Genomic DNA, 20,905 nt, shown 5'->3' with positions numbered 1-20,905 from the left:
TAAACAGGTTGAATGCTGACTACCACACTTTGCTTATCTGGAAACTCAACTAATTATTTGATAAACGTGTGTCACACCCACAACCGTATTGACAGTATTCTCTAGTTCTGATCCTCAATTACCCCCTTTTCCATCTTGTCCTCACATCGTTTCCTTATCTCCTACATTTTTCTTCAATTCTGACATTGTACTCCCCCCACCCCCACCCCCACACCTCCAAGCCTCCATCTCTCTTTATATGCTCCATCTCCCCAGTTTTGTGATTGTTACCCAACCTTGGTCCCATGCTCATTGCAGTTGTAATAGATGATATCAAAGATCAACATGGGAACACACAGGGTTGTTTTGCTGCAGGGCCCACTGTTCAATAATGTGCACTGAAACAGTGTGCTCCGAAACACCTGTATCTATACCAGCAGTGTACTCTCTTGTCAGACCTGCCACCTATCGCTGCATATTCTGTTTTACAAAGTGTGCAAGCCTCAGACATTCGTGTTTCTTGATGGGGTGTAGATGTCCAACATGATGCCACATGCTTGTGGTTTGATTGTCCATCAACCACTTTCCACAGATGCTGACAACAGTAGAATGCGAACAACCAAACAGCTTTGCTTCTTTAGAGGTGGTTGATCCCATGCACTGGGTCATAATAAACTGCTCTCTAGCAAAGTCTCTTATGTCACTGGATTTCCACAACTATAGTTGCTAGAATGTTTTGTCATTCCTCTGTGTTCCACTTATATACTTTCCTTACAGCATCAAATGCACACAGTGCCACCAGATGGGATCCAATTTTGTGGTGGGCAGTGGTCATAATGTTTTGGCTCACCAGTGGACTGTTTCCATTTGTCCTCATTGTCACACACCAACCAGTGCATTTGTAAATCACCTCTTGCAATGTGTTTTGTAACTTAGCCCCCATCCTCCACTGCAATCACCCAGTGTTTTCCACAACAGCTTAAGCCATCTAAAATTGCTTTGTGCCAAGCATGATATGTACTGTAAAGAGAGCTAACTTATTGTCACATAATTTTGTACTTGGAGCAATTATGTAAAACATGTTCAACTGCACTTTAATATTGTGAACCATGAACTTGATGTTATTGGATAGTTAGAATCTCATTTATACTGAGGGTATATTTTCAGATGAAGATACTCCTACAAAAGGCCAAAAACGACCTCTTCAAAGCAGTGACAAGAAGAGTCCTGGAGTCAGTGACTCTAAACGAAGAAAATTCTCAGATATCTCGGAAACAATTTCATCCTCAGGTGATGACGCCAAGGATATAAAATCTTCATCTACTGTTGATCACAGGTTGGTAATCCATTGTACTTGCTCAGTAAAAGAGAATATAATCCATTATCATTTTGAAAAAGGTGTTCTCTACAGTGATAATGAAGAATAGCAACTGGCTTGCATGTGAAGTGTGTAAGGATGATTTAAGGCATAACCATAAAAAATTACTTTCTTAATAAAAGAGAGAACAAGTATTGGTAAGTCTCTCTCTCTCTCTCTCTCTGTCTTTCGTTCTTTCTTTTTTTTCCCCACTCCCACACAGTTTCCCTCTGCAGCTCCCTCTGATAAAACTGAAGTTATTTCCTGGTGTCTTAATGCATTTCCTATCATCTTGTCCCTTCTTCTAGTCTGCTGTCAGTGTTTTCCCACATGTTTCTTCCCTCACTGATTCTGCCTTGTTACTTGTAAGTGCACAAATTTTCAATGTCAACATCATCTCAAATGCTTCAGTTCTCCTCTTTTCTTGTTTTCCCTATGCCCATGATTCACTATCATACAATGATGTGCTCTGAAACTACATTCTCAGAAATTTTTTCCCTCAAATTAAGGCCTGTTTTTGATAGTAGTAGACTTCTGTTGGGTAGAAATGTTCTGTTTGTCTGTGCTACAAGTAGGTGCTCACCTTTACTGCTCGTGTCACTGTCCCCCCCCCCCCCCCCCCCCCCCCAGACTGTGGGGATTGGGATCAAACTTACCCACAGGTGTTCATTCTGCTGTGTGCAACTATTTGCCAGTCTCCTCACTTCATAGGAAGGAAGAGTACTGTCTTCATGAGGAAGGTTAGCTGAGGCCAATACAATCTCCCTTGTGCTGTTTCCTCATGTTGTTTCATCCTGTTCATCAATAAGTTCTCGAACAGATGTGCAGCATCAGTATGAATGAAATTCCATTCTTTCCATAAATGCACGTTCTGCAGATCTTTAGATTTCCAGCATACATCAACTTACCTCCAGTTCCTCTGAGGCCTAAAATACCTCCTTCACATAGATAGGGTTACTGGATCAGGGCCACATCCATCCATTGTCTTCCCAGGAAAAGACTGAGGGAGGCAGTTGCCCCTTTACTGTGTTGCAGGTTTAGCTGCAAAACCTGCTGTCTCCAGTTCGCTGCCATGGTTGCTTCCGATGTCTTTGATTATGCTGACGGCAACCTGCGAGTACCCTAAGTACAATTTCAGGTCCTGTTCTCACATTGCTGCCAGGAGTTTCTCGCCAACTTCTCTGTCGAGACCTTCTGGTTCTGCACTCGTATTTTTTAGAACAGAGTTTTGGAGGAGTATCCATAAGAAGTTTTGCTACCCAAATTGGGTTTCGAAGAACTAAGCTGCTATCTTGACCAGTAGCTTTGCCATCCCCCACGGATATATCTCGCACACCACCTCCTTAACCATTCCACTGTTTTCCTCCTCTCAGAGACAAAGTGAAGAACAGATAGACCCTCCTGAGTTAGGGTACTCAACTTGTATGTCCCCCTCCTTACTGCAAGGTGATGCTGATTGATGGCTGTACTTCTTGGCTAGCTGCTGACCTGACAAACAAGACTGCAGCACTATAGATCTGTTTCCCTATTTGTCCCTAGGCTTTTTCTGGATCCATTAATCCTGAAAAGTGGGACTAGTAGACTTCTCCCCTATTCTCTGTTAGCGGTAGAATGGGTCTGATTACCCCGTTCACTCTGACACTGTCTTTTTTTTGGGGGGTCTTTGATTCAAGACCTTTTAGTTCCATTCATTTATGTTAAGGATCACATAAATAATGAGGAGGTACTGAATAGAACTGGAGAGAAAAGGAATTTGTGGCACAACGTGACTAGAAAAGGGGATCAGTTGGTAGGACACATTCTGAGACATCAAGGGATCACCAATTTAGTACTGGAGGTGAGTGTGGGGGGTGGTAAAAGTCATAGAGGGAGACCAAGAGTTGAATACAGTAAGCAGATGCAGAAGGGTGTTGGTTGCATTAGCTACTCGGTGAGAAAGAGGCTTGCACAGGATAGCATGGAGAACTGCATTAAACCAGTCTTTGGACTGAGGACCACAACATGTGTTTTTGGAAGCCATTCTTTACGTTCCTTGTCTATTTTTCTTTAAGGAATTTCCTCCCCTGAGCCCCAAAAGAAGGATTTGATCTTGATCTGGTCCAACTTCTCAGTAACAGCTTCCACTTGGTGGACTGGTCTATTGCTCGATCCAGTTGCAGAAACACAATTTTGGGTTTTTTCTTCTTCTTCCCCCCCCCCCCCCCCCCCCAATTGTGGCACCATGAGAATTGAGGATCTATTTGGTCAACACCATGGAACCCCATGCAGTGCGAGCTTACTTACTCAGGGAGGTCACCCAATATTCTTGAGACTTCATTAATGATACATCTTTGCATGTGCCTCTGATTCTGCTGCACAGATTGCCTCTCACTTTGTGTTGGATGTTTGGGAATTTGGAAAGGACTGTGGGAGTGGACAAGAGCTTAATGGGATGTTGAGGGACATTCTTCATCTGGTTTGTCTACTGAGGCCTATCCGGCTTGGGAGACCCTGCCAGCAGCTGGCAGCGTAGCCCTCAGCTTCTTGTGAACGCACAAACCATTCTGCTCGCAGGAACAGTACTCCTACCATGTGGTGTCCCCTGGAGAGGACTCTTTATTATTAGACTTGGATGCAGATAAAGGCCATTGATCTGCTCACTTCAGTCTTCCAAGTATTTAGAGGCACACATGTACTGAAAGATTTGTACCAGTCATACACTCATACCAAACCAGGGCCAAAACACTAAAGAAAAGTTTCAAGGCTTGAGAAATTTTTTAAAAGAGCTTTGTTTTTATTTATTATGTAGTGTACGGTGTAATGCATCACTTGAATTAAATAGAAAAGGTATGCAATACAAATATAAAGTATGCATTTAAATCATGCATATCATATGAAAATAAGAAGATAGAAATAAAAGTACAGAAAACCAGAAAATTTATAGAAAGACTATTACACCTGAATGTATATTTTGCTGATATATTATACTGATTTTTTGATTGGAAGCAGGAATACCAAGTGGTCACCCATGAAGACTGTCAAAGGGCAATCTTAAACTGTTTGTTTGCCTAGCAGTTCCACAACTGCACTTGAGAGAAGCCATTTTCTCCCATCTGTATGAGTCAGCCTGTCTACCACAGTTTGTTTGAATTCTGTTCAGGATAGAGCAGGTTTTGTGAGGTCCATCAAATCCGTATGATGTGGTGGTTAGGTGAGGCATATTGTGAAAAGTGAGGTGTGACTGTGTGGTCCATTCCTCTTTCCAGCAATCAGTTAGGCTTAATATATTTTAATCCAAAATTATTGTGCTTTTTAGGGGTAGATATCTAGAATGCTGTCTAGTTTTCTTACATTTAGGCGTGTCTTATTTGATTTGTAAAATAAGGTTGTTTTCAGACTTGAAGAAAATAAATACCAACAGCAGTAATTTTATTAATTATTTTTATCGGACTACCAGTGTCAGTGCCCTATTGGCACCATCTTCAGTCCCCTATACGCATAGCTAGATAAGTCATCTAAACATCCATGCTATTATAGGGATCTCTAATTTCAGCTGGCTTCTGTATATTTCTGAAACTCCTGCAAACATGGACTCTCCGCATCTCTAACAACAACTCATTAGAGATGTGAAGAGCCCATAACTACAGAGAAGTTTCAGAAATCTATGGAGGCCAGTTGAAATTAAGTGATCCTTATAACAGCATGGACATTTAGATGACTTATCTAGCTATATGTATAGGGCTGGAAGATGGAGCCAGTAGGCACTGAAACTGTTACACCAATAAAAATAATAAAATGACTGTTGTCAGTATTTATTTTCTTCATGTCTTTTACCAGCAGCCGTCCCGTTCCATTCATTCAGGATGAAACTACAGGAAGGTTGTTCTCGAGGTTTATCTCATTTCAGGTGGGGCTATATTGCTTAATACAGGCAGCCAATAGGTTAGAATCCCCTTTATTGTGCTATTGTAATGTGCATAGTTCAGTTTAGGTGAACATTGATGGAACTAGCCAAACTACTGCACAATATGCTGTTAGCGAATAGATTAGATGTAAAGGTGAAGTCCATAGCATAGCATCTGAAGACCCTCACACCCCATGAAGTGCCGGCAAATTTCTGCAAGATGTTACTGTTGTTTCTAAATCTGACAGCTGTGTTTGAGAGATGATTCGTGAATCTCAGTGTTCTTCTGGGGGTAACATCTAGATATTTTGGGTGTTGATTGAGGGATAGTAGCTTAGCTTGTACTCAAAGTGAATACTGTGTTTGCTGTTGGCTAGCACTCCCCCCCCCCCCCCCCTCCCACACGCCACACCCACACCCCCAAATCATATACCATATTCAAAGTTCCATGAGGTGGTTCAGGCATATCAGCTATGTATCTTGGCAGAAGTTCATTGTTTAGCTTCATTTATTACCCATAACCACTTGGAAGCATCTGTTAGGAAGCCCAACATTGATAAAGTTGATGCTAGTTTAGTAGTAGATTGCATTTATGGCATTTAATATCATGCCCAACTGTTTTGTATGCTGCCGTAAGTTTGATAAACTGATACTGCAGTGTTCTATGGCATGCCAGTGTAGAAGCTGCGTTAAAAATTTTCATTTGTGTGAAACCAAGTTTGACAGATAGATCCAATTTTTGCTAAATTTTTAATTGTGTCAGTGCTCTTGTGTATGGTGGTATAATGAGTTTTTTCAAGCATTTGTGAGTGCTGTGAAAAGCTATTACTATGTCATCAGTTACAAACTAGTCCTTGTTAGAAACTTTTGACCACAGTATCCTCACTCAAAACCAATTGTTCTCTCTCTCTCTCTCTCTCTCTCTCTCTCTCTCTCTCTCTCTCTCTCCTCCCTCCCTCCCCTCTCTCTCTCCTTTTATTTTGGGGAGGGAGGGGGGGGGGCAAGGGGGATATGACACGGCAGCTTTCTTCCCTGCATCATCTCAGCAGAGCATATCATTTCATTTGAGAGTTGTTGCGAGCTTCCTGCGAGAAGGGACTCATTTTGATTTTCCTGTGGTCTTTTAAGTTAAAGTTGTAAACTTCTTGCGTGTTTGTGTGTTTATTAAGCACAGTCCCACTTTCAGTAACTTGATAGAATTTTATTCCACCATCTTTAGTATGGAATGGATAGAGTCTGTGTCAGCTGTGATCAGATGAAAGCCGAGTTGATTACCCTTCACTCACAAAGCTCTTTTGGGATATGGCTGCCGAGGAGGGAAGAAGTCCAATGTACACTCTGTGTACATATTAGAGGGAGTAATGCCAGACATAGAACGGGTGTTTCCTCATGCCATGAAGAGCAAAGGGTTGCAGCCAGCTGTAGGGGTGGCTCATGTTGTTACTAACAATATGTTCTACTTTGGATCAGAAAAGATTCTGGTTTTGGACTGCTATTTGAAATGGTAAAGACTCCCAGTCTTGCTTGGGGATGGAACTTTTGATACAGAGCTGAGTGGAGAGTCTCAGCCAAAGGCTCAGATGGTTCTGTGAGCATGTAGGCTGTGGATTCCATGACGTGTGCCATAGGGTTGTAGGCTTTTGAGCTACACTTAATAGGGCAGGGGTCCATTACACACAGGAGGCGGCGACATTTGTAGCAAGCACCGTGTGGAGTGGATTGGGTGTATTTTAGGTTATAGGATCTCAGAAAAGTACAGAAAGGGCTTCAGTCTCAAAGGGTGCAGGGCAAACACAGGACGAGGATAGACATAGGACCAATCAGTATTGTAGTTGTAAATTGTCATAACTGTGTTGGGAAAGAACCAGTGCAAGCGCTAAGAGAAGGCACTGAAGCTCAAATCGTTATATAGGTATTGAAAACTGGCTCTAGCTGGCAATAAGTTCAGCCAAAATTTTTAAAAGACCCTTGCTGTATTCATAAATCATAGATTACAACAGTTGATGGTGGAGTGTTTAGTGCTATTAGAAGTAGTTTATCCTTTACTGAAATTGAAGTAGACAAGTTCTATTGTTTAGTATGGTTGGAGATAGTTGACAAGTGGAACCAGTTAGTAATTGGTTCCTTTTACTGACCACCATCACCCTCCGAGGCCCCTCCCCCTCCCCTTACTGACTCAACATGACACAGGTTATGAGCACTGAACAATTCAAAGAAAACTTGTGTCTCATTTCAGATAGGTACTGCAGATCGTGGTCTAGTGGCTAGTGTAGCTGCCTCTGGATCACGGAGTCCTGGGTTTGATTCCTTGCCGGGTTGGAGATTTTCTCCTCCCAGGGACTGGGTGTTTGTGATTGTTCTCATATTTCATCATCATTTGTGGAAGTGATGAAATTGGATTGTGTAAAGATTGGGACTTTTGTACTGGCGCCAATAACTCCACATAGAGTGCCCCAGAAACCAATCATTATCATCAAATAGGTACCCCCCACTCTTACTATTATAATTGGTAGGGACTTCAATCTACTCTCACTATGTTGGCAAAAATATGTTTTTAAAGTTAGTTGTATCTTAAAGTGGAATTTTAGCTTTCCCCAAAAATTATTTTGAACACATAGCTCAGGAGCCCACTTGAAGTGTAAATGGTTGCAAAAACACACTTCACCTCTCAGAGGTGAGTAATGCTGAGCAAACAGGGAGAATACGGGGGTTAGTATCCACAAGAATGTTGTAGCAAGACGGAAAATCATAATGTCCAAATCCACAAATAATTATATCTATTTTTGAAAAAACAGATAAAGAGTGAGTTTCCACCTCTTCCAAGCTAACTATGTAAGCATAGATTGTGTGTCTTAAATTGAAAGAAATAGTATTGACAGCAATTTAGACATACATAGCAAATGAATTAATAAGATTATATCTAAATTGAAGATGGATGGGGGAGAAAGGAAAGAAAAGGGAAGGGATTACTGATGTCAGCTGCGCAGGGACATTACGCAGAGACAACAGTGACAATTGAAAATGTGTGCCAGACCAGGATCGGAACCCATGATCTGCATACTTGGTAGGTGCATTAACCACCGCATATCCAAAAGAACAGACACCATACCCATGATATTCAAGACTGTCAGAGATGCAACGAAAAAAGCATGCCAATTTAAAAAGAACACAAAATCTCCAAGACTGCCCATGTTTTACTGAAGCTTAAAATTTAGCATGGACTTCAATGTGAGATGCTTGTAATAGTTTCCACAGTGAAAGTCTGTCTTGAAATCGGGCAGAAAATCCAGAGAGATTTGATTCTTATGTGAAGTACACCCAGCAAGACACAGTCAATACATTCACTGCACGATAACAATGGTATTGTTACCAGTGAAAGTGCCATTGAAGGGGAGTTTTCCAAAATTCCTTCACACACATGCACACAAAACACTCCATAGTTCAAATCAGGAATGACTACCAACATGAGTAACTTAGACATAGATATCCTCGGTTTAGTGCAGCAGTTTAAATTATTAAAGACAAAGCCTCCGATCCAGATTGTATATCAGTCAAGTTCCTTTCAGATCATGCTGATACCATAGCTCCATACTTGGCAGTCATATATGAGGAGCATTTGAAAAGTCCATGCCAAAATAAAAACTACTTACATGTTTGGGGTAACCCTTTTTTGTTTTTTGGCATATTCTCATTTTAGACTTATGCACTTTGTCCAATGCGGTTCTAATTTGTTGATCCCTTCTGAATAATAAGAATTGTCCAAGCGTGCAAAATAGCTATTAGTTGCTGCAATCACCTCCTTGTTTGAATAAAATCTATGTCCCACCAGCCATTTCTGCAAATTGGGGAACAAATAGTAGTCTGAAGGAGCCAAGTCTGGAGAATAGGGGGGATGTGAAGCGAGTTGAAATCCTATTTCCATTAATTTTGCGACCACAACTGCTGAGGTGTGTGCTGGTGCATTGTCGTGATGGAAAGAACTATTTTGCAGTACAATCACTGGCATTTTTCTTGCAGCTCAGTTAACGAATGGTCCAATAACATTGAATATGCATCTGTAATAGCTTTACCCTTTTCCTGATAGACGATGAGGATTATCCCTTGCGAATCCCCAAAGACAGTTGCCATAGCCTTTCCGGCGGAAGGAACGGTCTTCACTTTCTCCCTTAGTAACCCATTGTTTAGATTGTTGTTTGGTCTCAGGAATATAGTAATGTATCCATGTTTCATCCACAGTGACGAAATGATGCTTTAAGTCCTGCGGATTCTTCCTGAACAGCTGCAAACAATCCTTGCAACACTCCACACGATTCCGTTTTTGGTCAAACGTGAGCAATCGTGGAGATAGCTTTTTCATGTCCAAATGTTTATGCAAAATATTATGTACCTGTTCATTCGAGATGCCCACAGCACTAGCAATCTCACGCACCTTAACTCTTCTGTCATCCATCACCATATCATGGATTTTGTTGTAACCTCCATAGGGCATCCAGAACGTTCAGCATCACTTGTGCCCATATGACCACTCTGAAAATTTTGAAACCATTTATAAACTTGTGTCTAATCGAAGATGCAGAGTCACCATAATGTTCATAAGCTTCTCTTTAGTCTCCTGAGGCGTTTTGCCTTTCGTAAAGTAAAGATAGACTAACGGGAAATGGAGCTAATGCATTTGTCGCAGAAAACAAGAAACTTATGTTGTTGCAGTGTCTGCCTTAAGAAGAATGATGATACCTTAGAAAACTAGTTTCAGCTAAGTGGGTCGAAACTGAACATTGAAAAAATCCATATGGTACATTACAAAATCAATCAGAATGTGTGGAACTTAAAGCAAAAAGAACATAAAAATCAACCTATGAGAGATGTCAAATTCTGGTGTCTAAATGTGGACAAGAACTTAGGCTGGAATACACATATTGACTTCTTGTCAAATAAACAAAGCAGATTTGCATTTGCAGTGCAAATACTAGGAAATTCCACTGACATGAATACACAAAAAATTGCTTATCATAGTTATTTTGAATTTCTCATTAGATATGAGAGAATTTTTTGGGGAAGTTCAAATAGGGATCTCGAATACTGAAACGGCCAAAGAAAATTGTCCAACGCATGTGTACTGCACAGCAAACAGAGTCTTGTTGTCCATTATTTCGGAAACTACAAATCCTAACTGTTCCCTCCACAAATGTTTATGAAATCATAATCTTCCTACACAGCAGACAAAAATTGTATCAGGAGAATCATTTTAATCACACATATAACACAAGAAATAATAATAGTTTCATGCTACCCACACACCAGTTGAAATTATATGCATGGACTCCTTAGTACATGTGGATGGCAATATATAACATGTTAATGAACAAACACGTATTTAATATGAAGCCAGAAATTTTAAAAATGAGGCTACAGCAGATTCTGTGGGAGAAATTCTACTATTCAATAGAAGAATTCATAGAGGATGAATGGAAATTAGAGCAAGGTGTATTATGACGATGATGCTGTTTATTAACATCAACTGTTCTTTGTTTATGGTAAAATTTTACCTTAGTTTGGCTTATTTCCTGTCCCCGAATCAAATGATTTAGTTTATGTACATTATAAGACAAATAAACCACAATTCACAATTACATTTGCTTCTTCTTTTGCTTACATTTGCTTAACAAACTTTTTTTGCGTTTAGTTACTAGATACTATTTTTAAAATTGAAACACTTACATTTTGCAGTGGCGTGAAGCTCAATTTTTTAAATATAATTTTTCATATTAATGTTAATTTAATTAATGATGTTGAATACCTTGAATCCTTTTCACACCTTAAATCAGCACATATGCATACATTTAGATGTTTTACATAATTTACAGTTGCCAATTATGTGATCAAATAGTAATTGGTCTTTTCACCTATTTCTTCTTCTTTCTGCTTATCCTAGTCGTTCTTTGCAGTATGTTGCAGTTGTTTGCATTCAAAATCAATTGACAGCCCTTACATCCAGAGCCAAACTTTTGCAGGTCTTTCTGCACATCAGTATAACTTTCTGCCATTGCTACTTCTGTAAATATAAATACACTGCCCACAAACAGTCTCACGGAGCTCGGGCACATGCCTGAAGCTACTGTAATGTCTGATGATGGTTTACTGTTGGTAAGGACCAAATGAGTACCATTTTCTTGGAAGTCTTCAGTCAAGTCACAAACCTGGTCCTAGGTTCTGTAATTACATTTTAGTCAGCAGGTGACGTTGTAGACTTCCAGAAATCAAGGGAGACGACATTGACTTTGTTGCCGCCATCTACAGCGTAATGCATCTCACAGTCAGACAGAAAGAACTGGCTTTCTCACAATCATTGGTGGAAGATGGTATGTCAGTTCCTACAGTTCTCTAGAAGACTCATAAAACGCAAAAATAAAACATTTTTCATTATTTGGCAACAGATTGACATAGCAGACAATGCACATGTACAATGACACTTCTTGAAAATGAGAATGAACTGAGGATTATCCAGTTGCTCTAGAAATATACATTGACTTGTTGCAGGAAGAGTAGCAAATTATTTTGCATCATCTCTGTTGAACCAGATGGGTATACTGTCAAATCCAATGGCTTGCCTTCTATTGAACAAGTTTAGCTGCTTTTTAGTTTGTGATCAGTTATCTTTTTACATGTTGTTTCAGCATGTTTTATTCGGTGCTCAAAAGGGTGAACCATGGTAAAGTCCTCCTCAGTAAACATTTCAAACATGGTATTCAGTATTTTGTCCTGTCAGTCACTGTGCCAGTAGGACCAGTAGTTGTACACTGATGACTGATCTATTGGGTAATATTGCATAAGACAAAATCTTCTTAAAGTTCAACTGGCTGGTTAAAATATTTGCTAATTCTTATTCACTCAACACTTCTTGAATCACTCTTATTACACTTGCATCCAGCTTTTGTTTGTCAAAAATCATTTGCCCCTTGCCTGTTAGAGCAACCAACTGCAATGTTCGACTCTCTGAAGGCTTTTCCTCACCCAGGTGATATATTTCTTATTCTTCTTCGTTGACTTTCATGATGTCATTGTGTGTGTTTGATGTTGTTATGTAATGTGTATTACATATGACAACAGGGTTCAACCTTTAAGATTGATGACTTTGCTGGGCGACTGAAAAGAATATTTATTTTTTACTGTGTTTGCAAAAGCCAATTGAAAAAAGATATAATATATATTCATTTAGACCGAATGTTTCTTACATTTGTAATGTGTTCGTTGTTTTATTTCTAATGCTTTAAACCTAATGTTCTGATGTTTTTCTGTTGGACAGAAAAAATCCACGTAAGCTGAGTGATAAGGATCTCTGGCAGATTTCATCAAAAATAGTTCGGAAGGACTGGCGCAATCTTGGTCGTACATTGGGCATTGAGGAGCAGGTATTACTAAATCTGGAACATGCTCATCACTCCATAGGCTTCAGGGAATGTGCGTATCAGATGTTACTTGAGTGGAAGGGTCGAAAACCTCGCAGTTGCACTTTTGGTGAACTTTATTCAGCTCTCATGCATGAGGACATGGTTTCTGTGGCTAAGCATATGGTCAAAACTGTGACCACACGAGAAGAATCTGATGACTCATCTTCATGATAATGTGTCTGTCAAATTTAAGCATGAACATACTATATCATGCAAACTGATAGGTCATAGCAATTGTGCATAGTGGTGACATTTACTTTGTAATTTTGTAAATTATTGTGGTAGTCTTTCTTTGATTTTAAGAAAGATGTTTATGTGCTGATAATTTTGTAACTTTTTGTACTCTGACATTTTTTATGTTGCCTCGTATGTATAGCTCTTATAAGTTGTGCTGCTCAGATGATTATCCTGTATAGTGATTGTATAGTGTATATAATTTAGATGTTGTGTGTTCAGCAGACCGTTCTGTGTTTTAATAGTAATCCGATACTGTCATTTTATCAGTTTCATTCCAAAATGGCTACATTCAATTGTATTTATATGCTGTCTTTGTCATATTGTATTACCACAGCAAAATGATGTTTTATACACTCTTTCTCTTTGCCCCTTACCTTGTCAGTGAATTTGTTTTGTGATGAATTATTGGCATCAGTTATATAACCACAAATTTGTGTGTAAGTATGGTTCACAAGCTAGAATTGTCTCTGTTCATGTTGTAATTAATGGTATATTTTAATTTCCTGCAGTCTTAAATTTTGTTAATGAACTATTTTTGTATATCCTGTGATTCATCATTGCCCACTCACAACAGTTAACATTCTCAGCTCACACTTCCCCAGACTCCTGAATTTGTTACAAAGAAATTTACATCTGAGGATGTCTTCTCCATCTCGGAAGAGCCTGATATTTTAAGAGTGTCAATCACTGCTTTTATTGACTCCACTTGACCAAAGCCAGAGTTTATTTTTTAAAAGTGCTGTCAAAATTGGGAGATTGTGGACAGTTAAGAAAAGTGTGCAAATATGGTGCTTTATCCAAGTTTTGAAAGTAAACCATATTATGTTGAAATTTTGGTTAAGGCTATGTAATGTTTGATCCATAGTAAATAAGAAATAAATTTACAGACCTGAAATTGAACTTTGCAACACTTTCTCTCGTGTATATGACAATGTTCATATAGATATGCAATTCTCTCACAGCTTTATCTTACAAAAACTTTTATATTCATCCAGTATGAATTTTACGTGCAAAATTTACTTACTATTCCAAAGATAACTGTGTTTTAACCATTTCTGGAAAGAAAATATTCGAAATATTCTCATTTTCTCAGTTTGATCCCTCTATTTAATATAATAACATAAACAGTAACAAATACATACATTCATTGTTCGAATTTTGAAGTTAAAGAATTTTCTCACAACCTCTCTCTGCGAGTCAATACACACTGTGACTGAGTGAGGTGGCGCAGTGGCTAGCACACTGGACTCGCATTCGGGAGGACGACGGTTCAATCCCGCGTCCGACCATCCTGATTTAGGTTTTCTGTGATTTCCCTAAATCGCTGCAGGCAAATGCCGGGATGGTTCCTTTGAAAGGGCACGGCCAACTTCCTTCCCCGTCCTTCCATAATCCAATGAGACCGATGACCTCGCTGTCTGGTCTTCTCCCCCAAACAACCCTCCAACCCAACACACAGTGTGAATTCCTATTGACTTGATGATTTTGGCATCATAAACTTTTCTTAAACCTCCCCATATAGCAAAGATCACTTTGCACACTTCGATGATGGTTCTCAGCTCAGAGGTATGTGGTTTGAATTATCGTTATGGATGGAATTTTTACACCATTATTTGACTGACAAGGGGACGAGTGGTGGTGGCGGCATTAAGTACCTAATCTGTGAACTATATCATTGTTCTGGGTTGGATTCCAGTCATCTCTGCGGTGTCTCACAAAATGAGAGTTTAACGCTGTTGAACCATTTATCAAATGAGGATGACCTTTTTGGTGCTATCTGAGAGAAATAGGCCATATGTCTACATTTTGTTTCACCCTCTTCCTCCTCGCCATAATCATGTCCCTCACTCCCACCACCACCACCACAACCACCACCACCACCACCACCACCACCAACAACAACAACAACAGTTTTCTGATGAAATTTTCTTCAGAAACCAGCAGAATAATATGTTCATTTCAGAACTAGACTGCAGCAAGCTACTTACTTGTTATTTTCACCAAAAGAGACTATATTTGTTTGATGTGTTTTACTCCCAAAGATTTCTTTTGGTTGGTGTTATTTACTAAAAAAACATGAGTTCTGTTTGTAGTACTGTTTAATACTTCAGATTTTATCTCTCATGACTCTCATAAGTTACTGGTTAGTTTCCTCCATAATTTTTATTTCTTCATATAAAATTCAGGAAATGTTTGTTACGACTCATCTTTGTGCTTTGCTGTTATTAACTTTTTGCTACTATGCGTTGTTGATGTTTTAGATCTAGATACTTCATATATTGAAAATTATCCCATAGTACTCAGAGTTCTCTTGTATTCCTAGCACTGTTTGAAATTTTATTACTTGCAAATAATAATCTGTTTTCTTGCTTGTATATTGGAAGTAATTGTGATGTCTGTTGACATTGGTATTTTAATTTATTTTGTGTGGGTGTTAATTTGCTAAATTTGTAATTATCAAAGATGCTCTTTATTTGTGTTGTCCGTTGTGCTAAAATGTTTTACGACAGTATTATTTTATGATTTATTTAAATATTTTGCTGGTAAATTGTCTGTGGCCAGTTGTCCTTTCATGAACAGATGCAATAACTTGTGTTACAGTTTGATGAACTGAATTGATTGGTGAACATCACTGTAATTTTCAAGCTGAAGTAAATTAACCCTCAGTTGTGTACTTAATTTGTGCCAGTGCCTACGCTGATGTGCCAGTAAAGACCATGTGACTCAATAGCAAGGATGAGTGTGAGGATACAGGGAATTTCTTGTAGACTAATATGACTGTGCATTCTGAAATCATCCCAGTTCACAGTGTTGATATGTACAAACTTTATATTTGTTAATTCATTGTTAAAGAATATAAGTTAAATGAAAAGAAAATTAAAAAGTATTGTACAGGACATGAATAGTTTCTGTTGATTGTCCAAGCAAGTCTCTCACCAGAAGACTGATTATTTCTGATAATTCAAATATGGACTGCTGCTTGTAGAGTGGTGTGAATTACTTCCACTTTAATACACAACCATAGCTAACATATGTTTTCCTTTGTCCCTTTTCCTTCCCCTTCAACCCTTCTGCCAGAAGAAACAGTCACTGTCTCTGAAAGCTTGCATATTTCATCATCTTCTGTGTGTAGTTTCTCCTGCTGCCACTTCATGAGTAGATTTTTTTTATCTATACCATTATATTCACTAATGTTATGTTTTGAACATGGGAGGATAGAGAGAAGCATGTATTTTGGATGTCCATTACGACTCGCAGGGGGAGGATGCACTTTGGCTCAAAATGAAAGGGAAAAGGTGATCTGCAGTTTCCCCGCTATCACAAGAGATTAAAAAAATTTAAACCGATTGCTGGTTGATCATGCTAGAAATCAGTGAAAAGAGATTAAAGGCCAAATTTAAAATTCTTAGCTTTTCTTTCTTCTTTGTGTTCTCCTCCTCCTCCTCTTCTTCATTGTCTTCTTCTTTTCTTCTTTAAAAGTTTCATACTGTATTTGTATGGTTTTGGGAGCTACAGTGAAACTGCTTACATGAAGTATGTACAACCAAAGCCACAACGAAAGTCACTAGAAACTAATGTGCATATGCAAATACCTCTCCAACCTCTAACTGAAACCTTAAGCGATTTCACTATTGTAATCAATCATACCAGGACAATCATCAAAAGATATAAGAAGAGATGGGTGGGTATCAATGTAATTTCAGACACGCATAGACCATTGTCACATATGTAAATGATTAAGAGTTTCAGTTCTCTGTGACAGAAGAGTCACCAGACACATAAGTGTTGTTCATTGCTTACTATTGTTATCAGGCCTGGTAGGGTGTATATAGGGTATGAACAGTGCCAGACATTGAGTGATCACTGAAGGACAAGAGATGCTACGTGTTTGTGAGAGACAGCATTATCATTATGTTCCAGAGTTTCAAAGTGGCCTCATTGTGGATCTCCATTTGACTGGCTGGTTGAATCGTGCATTATACAGATCTGTAGGACATTCAGAGGTGACAGTGGCCTGATGTTGGATTGCATGGGAATGTGAGGGCAGACATATTTGTCATCAAGGTCCCAGTGCACCATATCTGAACACCTCAAGAGATGATTGCCATATTGTGCACCAAGCAAGTTTTAATCCATCACATCCACACTTGTGCTCTTGCAGTCTGAAAAAAAGTAATGGACTCCTGCTAACATTCTGTGTCGTCGCATACCATTACTCAGAGACTAACACCAGGTGGACTAGGGAATTACCATCTCATGCCTGGGCTGACATTAACACCACAGCATAAAGAGCTATGTTTGGAGTGTGTGACCGGGAAGCATGAATGGAATCATGTTGTGTTCAGTGATGAATCATGTTTCTGCACTACTCTGGCTGACCCTCATCGAAAAGTATGGTGAGCAGTCCCATTGTTCCAATGTGTAGGACAGGCACAGCAGTGTTGCTGTAATCAGCACGTTTGGAGCTATTAGGTTGTGGCTGATATTGATAGAGGGAACTGTGATTGTACAACAATGTGTCATGGACATCTAGAATCTGCAAGTATTACTTCTTATGTGGCAGTATTGTGGAACCGTTTTTCAGTAGGACACTGCTCCTCCATGCAGCACATGTCTGAACTGTCTGTGTTGTTTTTAGCTACTTCCGTGGCCAGCAAGATCCCCAGATCTGTCCCCAATAGAATGTATGGGACCACATTTGAGGTCAATTCTGTCACAGTGTCAGTATCCGGGATATCAAGGACTAGTTGCAAATAGTTGTTGGCCAGCTTGCCTCAGTAGAGGATACAACACCCAAATCAGTGTGAGCATCCAGGCCAGGTGGGGCATATTATTGTACTGATAATTGGGCGTATGCTGCCAAGTTATTTGTGAATTTGACTCAATTTTGTAATCACTGAAATAACATCACATACCCTCTCAATTTGTGATGTTCAATTTCGTACCCTCGTCCCTTTCAGAATGCTTCACATTTTTGTCAGGCAGTGTATGTGGAATAATTTTATGAATTTGAATTATGTGCCACTTGACATATTTTTCTGTTATTAGTCCTATGTCTCTTCATATATCTTATCAGTAGGTTTTATTGTTGTTCACCCTATTACTTGAAACAGTCTGTGTGTGTGTGTGTGTGTGTGTGTGTGTGTGTGTTTGTGTGTGTGCTTTTATATCACTTCTATGCACTCGGTATATTTTTTACCCAAGTTTTTACTTCAGTTATCTCCGTCTTGTAAAAGCACGTGCTACATAATGGACTGAGTGAAATTCTTCATGGCCGTTACTTACCATCAAGAGGCAAAATGTGCAGTACTAGACCCATATAAAAGTTTAAAATTTTCCTAGTTTTCAAAACTACCAGTTTCTTTGCTGGAGAGGAGAGGAATATGAGAAGGATGGGTAGCCCACTGAGACTCCAGGATGAGAAGGATCATCCTGTAGTGAGGACAAGCATGAGTGCCCCTTCCTACTACTACTCCTAATGCTACTATTCCTCCTCCTTCAGTGCTTGTATGAGGATAACCAAAACTTCGTTTCATCGCTTTGTCAGAAGATGATGGTAGTGACACTCAATGAAGTGTCATGCCATTTCCATGAACCTTATCTGCTGGAAACAGGAGAGATTTAGATTAGATCTAAAAGATTATTGTTCCTGTTGGCTTTAGCTCCAGTTACGGGTCCCAAGAAGAGGGCAGTGACGATTTTTCCCTGCCACTTGGACAACAATTGTGAAACCATAGGGCCGGTTAATTACTTCACATGAAAAGTAGGCATGGAATTTTAGATGCATTGCTGGCAACAACACTCCCTTCCACTTGCTCCATGCAGAAATGTAATCAGTCAATTTTAATCCCACTATACAAGGGGGTACCCAACACTCAGAATTATATAAAAACATGAAGTGTGTTAAAAAAGTTTCGAACCTTTGACTGTAAGTAATATTTGTAGGTACAGAATCCTCATCCTCTTCAAAGTAGTCTCTTTGGTGAACTTATCTTTTAGAATGGTGAGGAGCCGGGGCACAACATTCTACGTGATTTCTGCTCTTGACACAAATAATGTTCCTTTCAAAGGCATTTTCAGCTTGGGGATATTCAAAAGTCACACAGAGTCATCTTGGTGGAAAGCTGACTAATAGTAGGAATGCTGTGTTTGGTAAGGAAAATATGAATCAGTTGCACAGAATATGCAGGTATGTTATCATTATCTAGCTGCCAAGTTCTTTTTGTCAACAGATTCAGTCATTTGCACCACACAGCATAACAAAGGCTATAAAGAACCTCCTGGTAGTATTCCTTGTGGTGCGTACTCATGATGCATCGACTGTTGAGTGTCGAAGAAAACTGTCAGTGTGACCTCAACAATGCTCTGAATCTGTCATGCTTTCGTCTGACTTCCAGGACATCAGATTTTTCACAGTGATGACTGGATCTTGGTTTCTGGGTAGAACCCATGAACTCATGTCTCATTGACTGGGGCCATAGTTTTGCGAAAGTGGTTACTGTTTTCATTGTCCAGCATATCCCGTGCAATTTACAGAATTGCATTGCTTCTGCTCGATTGTCAGAAGTTCCAGTAAGAATGTCATGGACACATTACTCTTGCACAAATCATCAGTCCAAATTGAATGTACCGAACTAATGCTTATCTCCTGCACAAGTTCTTGTACTGTGATACGACGTTTTTCCATGAACCAAGTCTACACTTATTCAATGAGATTGTCATTTGGCTTGTTGAGGGCCAGTCTTAACATGATTTGATGTCCTCTTATGAGTGGCCATCTTCAAAGTGGTTGTACCGCTCCTTGTGCGGGTGTCACATTGTCATAGTCACCACCACGAACAAGTTGTACTCACTGCTGTGTGATGTGAACCCATGAACATAACGTTGCCACCCCTAATGGTCACCAGCTTATCCTAGTGCCTGCTTAAGAGGTGAATAAGAGATCTTCCATGTGCTTGCTTCTACCCCCTTTCAGTCTAATGACCTCGACTGATGACCTCAGAAATTAAGTCCCATAGTGCTCAGAGCCATTCGAACCATTCTAATGCCTTCGATCTTTCCTTCCGTAGTTGTTTTTCTGAATTTTCTCCATCTCTTCATATGATGTGGTCAAAGAACTCGCGAATTTTTTGTTTGACATGAGAAGAAAGATGCCTGAAGATATTACTTAGCTTAACAAAGGGCACAGTTTTTATTTCAGCAGTTTTATGTGCAGCATCATATGCCAGCACTAATACTCAAGGGTGTCAGTGCATGCTTGCCTCTGCCTTAAGGATCCATAGTGCACAACCATAAAAACCACCAAAAACGTGAGTGTTTCAACAAGCTAGATCTTCGTACTGTTCATAATCTCTCTGCTGTGCTCTATATTGGTGAGCCTCTTCATAACCACTCACCTTAGCGTGAGCTGCCTTCTTATCTCATCCTCACAACTTGCTGTGACACATATGGTTGACCCAATATTCAGTGCCTTGCAGAATACAGATGTAGACATAGGTGGCAGAGTTGTAATGTGTCCCTGTGGCATACCAGTTGGATGGGTCTCAAGAGTTGCTCTTCAAGAGCCATTTGTGAATGAGACACTATTTCACTGTTTGCAGGTCCTCTTACAGTACGCAACTACTAATTTAGCTCAACCAAGTGTGCCTTTATGTGAAGGGAATACATTTGGTGGAACAATCAACACATGAAGAAATCTCATGAAGGTGATCACAAATAGTATGATAGGAAGTCCTAAGACTACTGAAAAGTCTCTAAACACAATTAACCATCTTCCATTTATACTTCTGTGATGAGTTTCGCCAGTCTTGATACAGGTCATAACATAGCTGTATAATGGGGTGGTACAGCGCGCGCGCGCACACACACACACACACACACACACACACACACACACACACACACACACACACACATTCTCAGTTATGTACTAACAAAATTTCAAGAGACTGGGATCAGAACAACAGCTTTACAAGATTCTAGTCGAATTTTGGTGCTCTC

At 39.6% G+C, this 20,905-nt stretch overlaps 1 protein-coding gene across 1 annotated transcript in view; it reads left to right on the top strand.

The window, feature by feature from the left end:
* Positions 1-15,801, top strand: part of LOC126334742 (uncharacterized) — a 95,735-nt gene extending 79,934 nt beyond the window's left edge. The window contains exons 9-10 of the mRNA XM_049997291.1: positions 1,147-1,315; positions 12,523-15,801. Coding sequence (XP_049853248.1) covers positions 1,147-1,315; positions 12,523-12,838 — 485 coding nt within the window. The 3' untranslated portion in view covers positions 12,839-15,801. The remainder of the gene's footprint in view (positions 1-1,146; positions 1,316-12,522) is intronic.
* The last annotated feature ends 5,104 nt before the right edge of the window (positions 15,802-20,905 follow it).

The sequence above is a fragment of the Schistocerca gregaria genome, chromosome 2, assembly GCF_023897955.1.
Source record: "Schistocerca gregaria isolate iqSchGreg1 chromosome 2, iqSchGreg1.2, whole genome shotgun sequence".
Taxonomy (NCBI): Eukaryota; Metazoa; Arthropoda; class Insecta; order Orthoptera; family Acrididae; genus Schistocerca; species Schistocerca gregaria.
The sequence above is the reverse complement of the archived record's forward strand: the minus strand, read 5'-3'. Positions and strand labels throughout refer to the sequence as shown.